This window comes from Azolla caroliniana, unplaced genomic scaffold (genome assembly GCF_043228905.1).
Source record: "Azolla caroliniana isolate FFs.n. ecotype wild unplaced genomic scaffold, voAzoCaro1.0.p SCAF_11, whole genome shotgun sequence".
NCBI classification, from domain to species: Eukaryota; Viridiplantae; Streptophyta; class Polypodiopsida; order Salviniales; family Salviniaceae; genus Azolla; species Azolla caroliniana.
The window spans coordinates 5,575,734-5,589,811 of record NW_028230446.1 but is presented as its reverse complement, the minus strand read 5'-3'; the positions used below and the strand labels follow the sequence as shown (position 1 = coordinate 5,589,811).

The 14,078-nt window shown below is 38.7% G+C and overlaps 1 protein-coding gene across 1 annotated transcript; it reads left to right on the top strand.

Annotated features, from left to right (window-relative positions):
• The first annotated feature begins 10,225 nt into the window (after positions 1-10,225).
• On the top strand, positions 10,226-12,901 carry LOC147857640 (uncharacterized). The gene is made up of 3 exons (XM_087327973.1): positions 10,226-11,076; positions 11,696-12,118; positions 12,263-12,901. Exons 1-3 carry the CDS (start codon positions 10,492-10,494, stop codon positions 12,578-12,580), a joined length of 1,326 nt encoding a protein of 441 aa, XP_087184099.1. The 5' UTR covers positions 10,226-10,491; the 3' UTR covers positions 12,581-12,901.
• The last annotated feature ends 1,177 nt before the right edge of the window (positions 12,902-14,078 follow it).

The following is a 14,078-nucleotide window of genomic DNA, read 5'->3' as shown; positions in this document are numbered from 1 at the left end:
TCCGACCTCAAGTTGAGCTTGAAGGGGAGTGTTGAGTAGACAAGCTCAACCAGATCCAGATCGGCTGATTAAGTCAGAGTCGAATCGGTATCCGAAAGCAAGAGAACGATGGATTGTAACTAGTAGGCCGTTAGAGGCCTACGATCCTAGCCTAGTACGTAGGCATATTTCTTGGAGTTAGTGTTAGTCGCTCATATGAGCATTGAAGTACTTGTTAGTACTTCTGTCAGTCCTTTTATGGACTTGTATAAAAGTGCTCACTGAGCACATTGTATGTACAAAGTCTTTTTGAAATTGAGTTTATGTTGTTCTGCTCTCTCTGTCTTTCCCGTGTACATTGTATGTTCCAAGCTCTCCATTAAACCTGTGTTTGTTTACTATTGCTATCTGGTGAAGCCGGCTTTGTCTACAAGCTTCCACAGCTATATTTACATAGTTGGTAGTCAACAAATTCACCAGATTTTGGAACCGATAGCTTACACCCTAGGGTTCGTCACCAACATCTAGCTTTCTTTTACAAACACCAATGCGATTTTTGGATTTGGTTTGGGAATGTTTTTTATGAGCTTCTAAAATAGATGAAAATTGTTCCAGTGAAGAAATCTACCCCCATAAGCTTACATTGTAAAATTACAAGATTATTTTTAATCCTTGAAATATACATCTTATTTTAATTTAAACATCTATACCAATGTGAAAATTCAAAATGGTATGAATTTCGAACTTGTCTCCCATGTAATTGAAGTTTTTACAAGAAAATCTTGTGAAAAATATTAACAATATGATTTTAAGTGTATCTTTGAAAAATCATCAAGAATGTGTTTTACACTAAAACCAAAACCGAACCGTGAAACTGCAGTTTAACGGCTTACCGGTTTATAAATCTCCATAGCGGTTTGATTTAAGCTTGTTTTCTTTTAAGGGTTTCGGTTTAAATGGTTTCGTAGTTCAGTTTAAGTTTCAATTTTTTCTTAAAGGTTTGGTTTAAACCGGTTTGCGTTTGAGACTTTTGAACCGAACCGAACCATTGTCGATCATTACTTATAGTACAACATTTTATATGCGAGTGGTTCTAATGGGTTGACTCACTCATGTCAAGTATAAATTTGCCATATTTCTTGGCATATCACTTTGTTACGATCTTAATGAGAGATGAAATTTTTATTGGTCTCGTGGTCGTACTTAAGAGGACATAGGTTATTAATGTCTAGGCCATTTAGGAAAATCCAACTTACCATAGTACTATACCAAGAGCTAGTATCTCCAAACTCATAGAGTAATCGAGATGCCTCGAAAGCTTGATAGGATATCCTATCTAGTGATTGATTATGTATCCTATTAATAAAAACTACTACTTGAAAAAGTGCTAGAAAACTCCTATAACATAACTCAAATCACATCATGTGATAGTAGCATAATTACAGTTTCCAATTATGCTTGATAGAATATCTTCAAGGGGTTTCCCTTCATTTGCACATAGCTTTGTGTTTGGATCCATAGGTTGTTGTGTGAATGGCTTACATCCACTCATACCATATTTATAGAGTACATCTAATAAATATTTTCTTTGAGCCAGGTATACAATGTCTTCTACATAAATAGCTTTGACTCCAAGATCGGAAATCTTGAATTCAATTCCTTACTTGGTCTTCATCCATTTGATACCTACTTTATCACTTCTTGTTATTATCAAGTCGTCCACATATATGCATATGCAGACAACTGGTTCTCCTTCCCTCTTTAGGTATAGAGAAGGATCTACATCACTTGGTTTGTATTCACACCTACACTAATACTCCACAAGCCTTTGATTCCATGCCTTAGGATCTTGCTTTAAACCAAGCAATGCTTCCCTAAGTTTACAAACAAAATTTGAATGTTGAGGGTTTTCAAACCATAATGGTTGAGTCATGTCCAAGCACGTCGTCATTCAGAAAAAGCATTCTTTTTTTTTTCCAAAAAAAAACACTGCTTCACATTGGTTAGCAATGGAAAAAGCATTCTTAAAGATGTGGCCACTCTAATGATTCCCTTAATTGTGGTCATTTTTGCAACACGGTTGAATGTTTCTTCATAGTCAACTCCATTGGATTGAGGAATCATTGTGCCACAAGCCTTGCTTTATTCCTAGCCATAGAACCTATAATAATTCATTCCTCTTTAGTTTATGTATATACCCACTCGTTGGTCAATTTGGCTCCATGGTCTTCGTGCCTTGGAACGAGATTCCTAAGTGTTGTTGTCTTTGGGGGCTTTGTACTCTTTCAAGGACGTGTTATTTGGATTAGGTAAGTGTGTGTTCCGTAAGAAAGTATATGTAGATTTTAAAACATTGGTAGGTAGGGGTATTTAGGAAAATAAAGGGAATGAGTTTTAAGTTGAGAGAAAGGGAGGAAAGGAAGGAAAGCAAAGTGGGGAAGAGAAAGTGTGGAAGGTGAAGGAAGGGGAGAAGGTCGAGAGAGAGAGAGAGAGAAAGAGAGAGAGAGGAGAACAGACAGACAGACAGAGATAGACAGAGAGATGGTAGCAGCAGGCGAAGGCGATGGCGATGGCGATGGCGATGGCGATGGCGGCGCAGAGTTAAAAGCTACGATCGAACGTTTAGGGTTTAGGGTTTTCCATGGAACCCTAAACCCTTGGACGACCGTGGGTATAGCCTTTCCTTTGATGAGAAAGGCTGGCTACTCGGAGTGAGTGGAAAGGCTTCCAATTTCCAATAATTATAAATGTAGCCCTTCCCTCATTGGAAGGTGAACATGTGTGTAAGTCACCACAAATTTATGTTTTCTGTCCTCTCTTCTTCCAAGCATTATTTCACTCAACTCCACACTTGCATTATGTTTTGTTTGCATGTGTGATGCGTATTGAGTCATGTGCATCAATCCGACATTTGGAACCAATGCTATTGTGGAAATATCGCACAAGCCCTTGAAGCAAAGAGTGATGGAATTGCCGAGCAAGAAGTCATGGAGAATGATTGTTGTAAAGAGGGCTATTTCTTCTTATAGGATGTAGGCCCTTTTATTGGCGTGCACTTTGTGCATTTTTTGTGTGGGTTCCGTTCATGTACACTTCTTCCAACATTACTAAAATACACAAATAAATACACGTATATTCATAAACATGCCGTTGTGAATAAGTATGTGTATGGGTTTATGAGAATGTGTAAGATGCTTGTATTTTTCTATGCCTATCTAATTATGTAGATGTATGTAAGTGTGTGCCTAAATGAGGAAATATGTGCCAAAGTCATGTATGTAAATTCATAAATATATCTATGTAAATGAGTGTGTGTTTGTCAAGATGAGTAAATAAGTAATTGTTTCAATGTAGGTGTACATATAGGTGTATATGTAGCTAAGGGTCATGTAAATGTGTTGCTCACTGCTAATTATGAGTATATGTATGTGTATGTATACAAAGGTTTATGTGAATTAGTGTATACTTGTTTCAATGTACTTGTATGTATTGTTGTACATGTAGCGAAGGGTTTATATTTTCATGTAAATGTGCTAACTATGGGAATATGTATGTCACGTGTATGTATACAAAGGTTGTAAATTAGTCTGTTTATAGTTATTGAAAATGGGGTAGTGAGAGAAAATGGTCAAAATGGTGTGATAGTGTGTGGGTATGAGTGAAATGGGAAAATGGGTATGAGTTGTTTAAAGTATGTTCGCGTGCATGGGAAAGTCATAAATATGTCAAAGGGAAAGATGTAATTGAATGTGTGTACGTAAATATGAATAAGTATAAGTAAATTGTTTTATGTTGGGGGAGTACATGTGAGTAAGTGTTTGTGCATAAATATGTATGTATGTTGTTAGAGTTATGATCTAATGTAAGCATATAATAAGGATATAATATATATGAAATAAGAAAGGAGAGAGAGAGAGAGAGAAGGGTGGCAATCTACCCGACCACCCTCGAGCGAAGGGATCGAGACAGACTTGAGCCTCAATCGGCGTCCCATAACACCACCATGACGTCGAGTCGTACCTGGTGCTAGCGCGCTCGCTACAAGAGTTGACCCACCACAAGAATAGAGTCTCGACATAGTCAAGAGATGATGAAATGAGGATAGTTAGGCCTCATATTCATAACAAGACCCAAGGCCCCCAAGCAAGTTCACACTTGGCCTAATGGGTTGTCTCAATCCCGAGGATTAAAAGTAATCTTCCCCTTCTTTACACTCTCATTTAACCCTCACACTTATCCACGTGTATAGAATACTATGATAAATTCTCACCACGGGATATTATATGGTCATGCCCGTAATATATGTCTAAGTAAATATAAAATGTGTAAAATCTGGGTATGGATGTTTGTTTAACTGGGAAATATGGGTGCATATATATGTTCTTATAATGTGAAAGTAAAACTTGGGGCCCAACCCTCAAATCGAGGAGGATAAAGCTCAAGGCTTGCGTAGGAGGCCCTCAAAAGGGGGAATGAATGAGCTCGAACACCCTCAAGGATTAAGATCAGCGTATCGTTTGACCCTAAGATGTTGAATGCTTGCCCTCCTCGAGGAGGGTAGTCGAGTAATCAAGCTTCATGCATTCAAAGATCTAGTATGAGTTCTCATGTCTTGGGAGTTAGGTGCTCCACAAAGGTAAGAGACGTGAGCCAATATTCTTCTTGGAGAAGGCTGTTGTCGATGATTGAAGCCCAACCAAGGGTTGGGTGCTTGACCCTTCACTTAATCATGGATTGGTGGTGTGGGTTCCCATGTGGTAGAAGAACAAAGCTTGTGGTTTGAGCTCAAGTGCTCACATTAATGGGAACACATAATTATTGAAAGCTTGTGTAGTCAAGGCTTCAAGGAATAACCTTGAGGGTTCTAGTCTTCTATGTCGGATGCAAACAATTTGACCTCATTGTTCCTTTCTCCCTTAAAATGTGAATGCCGCCCAGTTTGCGAGATGTCAAGTTTCTCAAAAGTTGATGTTGTGGGTTCAACTCCCATCATTTGCAAAAGATAATCTTCCGAACATAACTTTTTACCATGAAATCTACTTTGCAATCTTGAAATTTCACTGCAATTCGTTCAAGACATAAAATGTTGAACACTTCAATGAGCAGATAGAAAGCTTGCCTCCCATGGAACTAAGACAATTTATCGTGTAGATTACCCCTCTGTGTTGGTAATTGTAGGTGAAAAATTCTGTAGCGGATCTTGTTTGATCATGAGCCACACAATTACTTCAATCACACTTTAATACAAAAAAATGGGAAACATCCTTAACAAATCACATTAATCTAAGAGAACAAGAGTTCAAAATACAAATCGCTTTTGAAAATAGTGATCATCCTGTTAAATGGGAATGTAAGAAGAAGATTATGAGTTTTGTGAACGAGGTATTGATTGATGGCCACCTTGTCTTTTGTCGTCATAGCCCACCAACAGACCCTCTTGAATCGTTGTCCCATTTTCTTTCATTCATCGTCATAGCTTGAGTCTCCCTCTTCAATCCCATATTGTCAATGAGCTTTCTTGCACCATTTATAGCATTTTGGAGTTCCTTATTAGATAAAAATAGTAGTTCATCTTTAACCATGTATCCTTACTTTTTCTTTTAACATGCAACTATTCTGATCCTAGCAAGGGTGCCTAATGCTGCCCAAATGGTCGTCAACTTGTGTAATCGTAGCCCACCAACGTACCCTCTTGAATCATTGTCTCATTTCATTTCATCCATCGTTAAAGCCTTCTCCTAAATCCCCCTACTCGATAAGTTCTTGCCATTTTAGAGAATTTTGTATCCTTGCCTTTTCTTTTAGCATGCACCTATTCTTATCCTAGGAAGGGCACCTAACCTTGGCATTTCTCTCCAAATCCCCAAGTCAATAAGTTCTCGTCTTTTTATGGAATTTTGCATCATTGCCTTCTCTTTTAGCATGCACCTATTCTTACCCTAGGAAGGGCGCCCCATGGAATCTCTCTTGCTCTAGGTGAAATCCCTAACATCAGGGATGCCCTATCTCTAGGTGACACTTGCACATGGATTACTTCAGAACTAGTAAACTTTTAGCATATTTGCACTTTTAACACTTTTGCATTATTGAATAATTTTGGCACGCTCATGGCAGGCGTTTAAAAGAAAAGCTTTTATAGCAAGCTATTAGTATTACAATACACGATTAAACTAAGCAGGGAGGTTGAGTCTAATAGTGATATATTCTCTCTTGTTCTTGGATATCCCTTAACTATAATATGCACGAATTAATGGAAGATATACATTTATAAGGGAGGTTCAGTGTAATATTGTTATCTTCTCCATTGTTCTTGGATATCCCTTGACTATAATATACACAAATTAATGGAAGACATACAATATAATTGTGACTCGATTGTGAGAAAGACCTATTAGGCATTGCAACACACTTCCAATAGCATTAGTAACCAAACATTTCTAATGTGATTGTCAATATCTACAACCTTCTAATGGCGGGAAGTTGAATGTTTTTAAGAGTGTTTTCTATAGTAGACTTAATGATGAAGGTAGGGACATGGAAAGGCATAGGAGAATAAATATTAAGTTGAGTAGAAAGATAGGCTAACAATAATTGAAAAATGTAGAAACCAATAGAGCTGAGGAATATGTACTAGTAAGGAAGAAATTTGCATTGTTTTCAACCCAAAGGGTTGTGAAAAGTGAACATTTAGAAGTTGTGATTTGGGGAAAGAATTGTATTATCCATGATTGTGGATAAGAGACATTGTTACATACTTATTATGTGTACATTCGATAATGGACTTTCTAGGTTGACATTCAAACTTTAAATTTTGTGGTTTACCGCCTTACCTTTAGACATATTTGGAAATCCATTAAAAATATGTAATCCTCCAAAACTTAGCAATTAATTTGTTGGTAGAACGTGCAAGCTATGTTGGCAACACATAATAAATGTGTCCATATACAAACTATGCATGCATGCACGCATACATACATCGTATATCGTGTATGTATTCATTTAGATAGTAAATGCTAAAGACAAACAATTCACCTTGTGGTTTAGCGTGCGATATTTCTTTTGCCCTAGAAACGATAGTGTTCTTGAAGTGAACTTTCAAGAAAATAGGTAGCTTCTTACATTTAAGTTAGGCCACAAGGCATTGTAAGTAGGCTCATCTTCTTTTACTTGATCGGAGGAAGACTCCCCGATGTGTGTATAAGTCTCCTTGTAGACTCTCTATGTAATAATCTTTCCTAACTAATGGGAAAGTAGCTTCATTTTGGAAAAAGAAAGAAAGAAAGAAGAAGGTTAGAGAGAACTTTGCTCTACAAACTTTGTATGAACGAGAGGATGTATTAACTTTGTCTGATTAGGAGGGCTTCAAAATAAATGAGTTAGGGAATGCCCTTCATTGGATGGGCACGAAGAAAATAATTTAAGTGAAGGTTTCACATATTCCTACATAAAATGGAAACCGATTCAACGACAATATTTACCTCTTGGCTCTATTATGTTGTGGTCAAATGTGTCCCCAAAGAAGGTTGTTTTGAGTTTAGCATAAATCGGAAACTAGTAACTTTATATGATGTTTTGTAAGCAATAATTCCAAAAGCATCATAGTTATTAGATACCAAGGACATTCAAAGGAAATAAATATGTTATCATATGGTTTGGGTGGATATTCTATTGAAAGGCTTAAAATACTCATCATTTTTAGTTGACCAACACCGCCAACAAAGTGTCTCGAAAATTTCCTCTTACTAAAAGTGACAATGATGTGGATGTTTTAGCTTAGATTTTGAAGTCAAGAACAAAGACTGAAGTTTCGCATGGAAGTGATTTTATCTAGGAGGGAGCCGATAATTTATCTAAGTTGTTCATCTAAAGAGCAATTGCCATGATGTATTGTTAGAACTTAGAGTTGGGGAGAGGAATTATAATAGCTAGAGTTGGGGGAAAGAAATAAATTAGTACACGTCCTAGAAGTTCCTTTTGCATGTATCACTTGCCCATAAAGAATCATGAATGTAGACCTAGTTTGAGCACATCGAGTAGCTTCCAATCCTTAACCAACTTGTAATTCAAGTACGATTCCAAGTCAAGCTCTTTGACCAAAACTTATGTGCTCTGAACTATACAAACCTAATAATTTACTCGAGAACCAAACACCAGATTTCCCATGAGAAAAGCTAGGGACCATGTACAAACTATTTGAATATATTGTGACCATTGAATGAATGGGGCAACAAAACCGCAGTTGGCATCATATGCAAGTGCGCTACCAACGAGAGGTCAAACCAATCGTCTGTAGAAAAGCCCCTTCACCTTGAATTGTCAATTAATGAGGTTAAAATTTCATGTGTTTGAGAGCTACAATATAAAAAACCATGCGAAAACATATCTCAAAAAAGGATACTCTTTCAAAAGTGATCTCCCTCTTTTTCGAGGATGAGAACTAGAGATTACATTGACAAATAAAATGTCTATACAATTCAAAAGTAGTTTACTTTAAAGTATTGGTAAAGCTTGAACTTGAATAATAATAACTTGCAATCACTACCCCATGGTTGATCCTTAATGTACCTTTTCCCAATCGCCATACCATATAGAGCTAGTCAATCCCCTTTGGTTGAAAATGAGCTTGGCCATACAATTTAAATGCAGCTTTATTGTAAGCATAGGTTTCGAAGCGCGCGAAACTATTTTATATCTAAAAGGGTGACAATGTTTACAATGATATGGGTTGGCAACATTGTAATGAACATGTTGTCCTTGATAAATATCAAACCGCAACATTCAAGCAACATTAAAGTATAAAAGGCTTCTGCTTGCATGTGGCTCTAGCTTATACACCTTAACGATATCTCGATATATAAAGGACAATCTTTTTGTGAAATTTAAAGAGAAGGAACCACTCTAGTGAAATGTTTGGGGGTGTGGCTCTACACATACGAATATGCATAACATAATGTCATAGAAGAAACAAGTAGTTAACAAAGTAGGAATTGTGAGAATTGAGATGGTTTGCTTGGCCTACGTGAATTGTCATTTGCATCTCAGCATTGCAAAATAAAAAACTAATGGCATAACCACCTGGTCTCCATTGGCCAACCTTACCCACTAAGCTACATCCATCTAGGCAAGACTCTTCTTCTCTCTCTCTGGTTAAAACCATAACCACATGGTCTCCATTGGCCAACCTTACCAACTAAGCTACATCCATCTAGGCAAGACTCTTCTTCTCTCTCTCTGGTTAAAACCATAACCACTGGTCTCCATTGGCCAACCTTACCGACTAAGCTACATCCATCTGGGCAAGACTCTTCTTCTCTCTCTCTGGTTAAAACCATAACCACTTGGTCTCCATTGGCCAACCTTACCGACTAAGCTACATCCATCTGGGCAAGACTCTTCTTCTCTCTCTCTAGTTAAACCCATAACCACCTGGTCTCCATTGACCAACCTTACTGACTGGGCTACATCCACCTGGACAAGACTCTTCTTCTCTCTCTCTGGTTAAACCCATAACCACCTGGTCTCCATTGGCCAACCTTACCAAATGAGCTACATCCATCTGGGCAAGACTCTTCTTCTTCTTCTCTCTCTCTCTCTCTCTCTCTCTCTCTCTCTCTCTCTCTCTCAGATCTCTCTCATTTTCATTCATTCATTGTTCCCTACTCCCCTCTTGGTTAGAACTTAGAGATCGGACGGTGAAGATGAGGCCACGCAAGGCAAGGATCGGACGGCGGAGGAAAGAAGGCCGTCAGTCAGTCCGTCCGTCCGTCAGTCAGTTGCCTGACGGCGCCCCCAAACCCTAACTCTCCCCGCCCTTTCCCAACCCTCTCTCTCTCTCTCTCTCTCTGTGTTCATCCCCGCAGCCCTAAACCCTAAATCCTTCTGCTGCTCCTCTTCCTCCTCCGCCTCTGTGAAACTCTCCGCTCACCTCGGCACTCGGCAGCCGGAAACCCTAATTCCCTCTCTGCTCTTCTCGCTCTCCACAATCCCTAACCCTAACCCTAACCCTAACCCTAACTCTCGACACCCCCCTCTCTCTCTTTCTCTCTGCATCCTAAAACCCTAATCCTTCCCCCCCCCCCCCCCTTTTCGGTCCTGAAACTGCCTCAGCTCTCCTCTCCTTTAAGCTCTCACCACTTGCTCAAAACTGTATCATCCTCTTCTTGAAGCTCTCTGCGAGCTCAAAACTCTTTAACATTCTTCGTCTCTGTGAGTCATCTCTCTGTGCAGCTCAAAACTCTCTGAAAAATTCGTCTCTCCTTGAAGGCCTCCAGACAGCTCCAACTCCCAAACTCGCGCCTCCTCCTTGAAGCTCTCTGCGCAGCTCAAATCCCGGATCTCCTCGTTTTTCTAGCTCAAAACCCTGATTTCCTCCCATTCCCATCTTCTGTGCCTGCATCAATTTTGTTTTTCTTTGCTTCTTTGAGCTATGGCTCCTGCTTGAATTTCGACCTTTCTTCACCTGACATACTGCCTTTCCATCATAGTCTGGCAAGATAGGCTAGATCTAGTTTAATGGATTCTTCTCAGCTCTCCCGAGTGTGTGGCCACGGCCACATCAAGAAGTTCTGGCTTTTGCAAACGCAGAAAGAGAGCAAGACATGTGAGAACCGAATCATTGAGGACGATGTTAGGAAATCTCCTGTTTCACCTTCAGAATTAAGCTCACACACAGAGCTTTCGAGAAGGAGCTCGCAAAGCTATGGAGATAATGCAGGAAATACGGAGAGAAAAGATTTTGCTTCAGCTTTCTCTAGTGAGGATGATGATGATGATGATGATGTAGAAGGTGAATTGGGCACTGTGGAGAATGCATCGAATTTGCATAAGAGAAAGAAGAAGAAAAGCTCCATAGATATAATTCCCTCAAACATTTCTTCTTCTTCTTCGACTTCATCTTGTGATTTTGGTTCTTCATTAAGGTCAAGTTATTGCTCTAATGTAGCTTCTGAGGTTGAAGAAGAGAACAAATACTGTGTTTCTGTGACGAGAGATGGATTTGGTTGTTCTGAATCATCCCCGGTGGAAGAGGAAGAAGAAGAAGAAGAAGAAGAAGAGGAAACTCTTGGCATTGGATATGTCAATCGTCATTTTCATCAGGTTAGTTTAATTTACCAGTATTCTTCTCCGTATGGTTTGCATAAGAAGATAATTCTAAACCTTAAGGTTATAGGAAATTTAGGGTTTAAAGGGAAATTGTGGGGGATTGATAGCAAGCTGAATCTTAACCCTCATCATGGCTATGCATGACTGGATGGATGGAGGGCGAACCCTTAATTCTTAACTGTTATTAGGTTTTCTTTTTTCCGTGGCGGAGCATCTTTTAATGAGTATTATCTATCACACATTATAAACCCAAGCATAAACATTAAAAAACTTAACTAAAACCGTAATGGCGATCCTTATCATTAGGCACGAGAAGTATGATCATAACTTAGCAGAGCTTAAGTCGAAGAAAAATAGATAGCCTGGAGCAACGCAAACAACAAATGTAGTCTTGGGTAATAGTTAATGCCTTTCCGTCAGGTTGTGTGGGTGGATATATTTCCATCAGGGTATGTGGAGAACATATCGTTTAATGTATATAATAAGGCTTCCTAGATTTCTTTGATGAGCTTGTATGTTGAATAGAACAATTGTGAACATGTAACAAGTTTTGATGATGGTGTTCATGCTTATATCAAACCGTTCTTTACATTTCTTCTCCTCCTGTTTGCAGGATTCTCTTATTTCTCCATGTGGGAGAAGTAATGCCAATGAGACACATTACAGTAGCCCAACAAGCATCATGGAGGCGGTATGTGGAGAAGAACCCGAGAATCCGGGTGGTAAGAAACTATCTCCGAGGCTAGCTATTCGTGTCAACAATGAAGTAAATGGAAATTCGGAGTTAGCTACTCAAGTTTCGGAGTCAGATGAAGTTCGGTTAATCATTCCTCAACCTTCCAAGTTTGATTTACTTCCAGAATTCTCGGACTTTGCCAAAGTTCTAGAAGTAGCTCGAGTTTCGAATGCCGCTAGTCTTCAAGAAAGCCGAAATCGATCCCCCAATAAGAGTTACCTCAACCCTAGTCTTAAAGAGTGCGCTTTGTGTGGAGCAACAAAGACACCCATGTGGAGAAGTGGCCCTCAAGGACCCAAGGTACTAATTAGTATATGTTCTCTGTTTTCCAAAATAAGCAGGCAGGCATATATAGAAAATCAAAGTGTGGTTCAATTCAATTCTTGTGACTTTCCAAATTATGGGTCTATGAACACATTTGTTTTCTTTTGTTTTTGCTTGTAGTCATTGTGCAATGCATGCGGGATAAGGTACAAGAAGTACAGATCCTACCCCAGCCAAAGTGATGTTATTATGTCCGATACGATGGTGAAGCCGAATCGGAGCTCTGAGCTGAGCCTTAAACAACAGAGGAAGAGGAAATGGCACCACCATCTCGGGTCTACTCCCTTAAAGAGTATTTATGGCTATCCTTTTCCGTCGAGGCTGAAGAGCCTATCAAACATTGACATTGAGCATCAAAGTGTAAGACGAGTGTTTGCTGAAGATGAAGAAGAAGCTGCAGTGCTACTAATGCACCTCTCATGTGGTCTTGTTTATTAGATGATTCTAGTCACACCACTACACTAATTCTCCAAAGTGTTTTGTGTCTCGATGAATGAGAGCTGCCGAGCATTTTGGGGCAATCCTTTGAAATTTCATGTCTTAATGCCCATCCCTTTTTTCCCTTTGTTTCTTTTTTCTTTTGTTTTTGTTTGATATTGTTCTTAATCCAATGAAAAAGCAAAAAGGGGCTGAGAAGTCTGATAATGCCCTTTTGCACCTTCATTACTTCCATCTCTCTTTCTTCTCATCTAATACGTGTGGGAGAGATCTTGTTGTATTGCTGTTGGTCGGTGAAAATGAAGCTTCCTTCTATATTTTGGGATTGCATAATGTGATTGGCTTAATTGGTTAGTGTGACTAGATCATCATTCTACCCCACCTCTTTCAATTAATCAATCGAGAAAGAAAAGCGAGAGTGTTTGCTTTTAACTTTTGGAAAAATAAAAGCCGCAGCAGGGACACCCTATGATTGAAGGGAATCATTGATGAGTGATAATAAATGATAAATAAGATGATACGTGTAACCGAAAATTTGTGCGTCTTTTCAGCCATTGATTTATTGTTTGCGACAATGATCTGTTTTGATGCCCACCATCTTCAAATAGTTATTGCGGATTCCATATTTATGTTGCTACTTTCAGGGACCAATTTAAGCCGAAACAGTTTCATGTCGGGGAACCAACAATGAAATCAGAGTCTGCTTTGGGACTATGCTGAAAAACATTGTTTGGCATTTAAAGGTTATTATGCTGGAAAACATTTTTCAGCATTTAAAGAAAGTCATGTGTAGGTAGGTGATTGTGTTAAGACTGCCTTGCGGTAAATTGAGGTTAATTGGATTCATTTTTCCTTCATTTTTTTGATTGACAAGTTTGTAAATCAACAAGCCATTGAGGGAAGCTGCCATTGGGAATGTGGCAATTGCGATTTTGTCACATAAAGATGGTGTGGTGCCTAAAAGCATATGAACATTTTATAAAATTTTCTCATACATAGTAAAATGAATGAACGATAGCTCTTAAACAAAAGTTATGCTTATGAAAACTCATAAGTACAAATAATCCATGATTTATGAGCACAATGATCTCTCACCGTCCACATTTTAGTTTGCTTTCCATGCGTAGTCAACCCGATTCATTCCCTAAACACATTCCTCTTTTAGTCGGATCTTGTGCTCTCAATTGTAATGTTCATTGGTAGAATGCTTGAACATCAAGAGTCACTATATGACACACATTCTAGATAAAATTGTTTACATTTGGTCTTGCAAGTCCTATTTCAATAGAATGATCTCTCTCTCATTGTAGTTAGCTTTGGGTTCTACATTCGACTTTCACACCTTTGTTACACTACAACCTTAGTAGTTGAGCAAAGTGCATCATCAAGGATCTCTTGACTTTTTTGCTCTCTTGCTCCAAGTTTGTAAAGGAAGAAGGTATTGAAGAAATAAGGATAAACCATGCATTATCTACAATAATAAGCCATTTGAAATTGT

What these genes read in the sequence shown, in the direction of transcription:
- LOC147857640 (XM_087327973.1), top strand. Translation starts at nt 10,492, where the DNA reads ATGGATTCTTCTCAGCTCTCCCGAGTGTGTGGCCACGGCCACATCAAG. An exon ending in TCAATCGTCATTTTCATCAG is followed by an intron (nt 11,077 to 11,695) that starts GTTAGTTTAATT and finishes TCCTGTTTGCAG; the next exon opens with GATTCTCTTATTTCTCCATG. An exon ending in GTGGCCCTCAAGGACCCAAG is followed by an intron (nt 12,119 to 12,262) that starts GTACTAATTAGT and finishes TTTTGCTTGTAG; the next exon opens with TCATTGTGCAATGCATGCGG.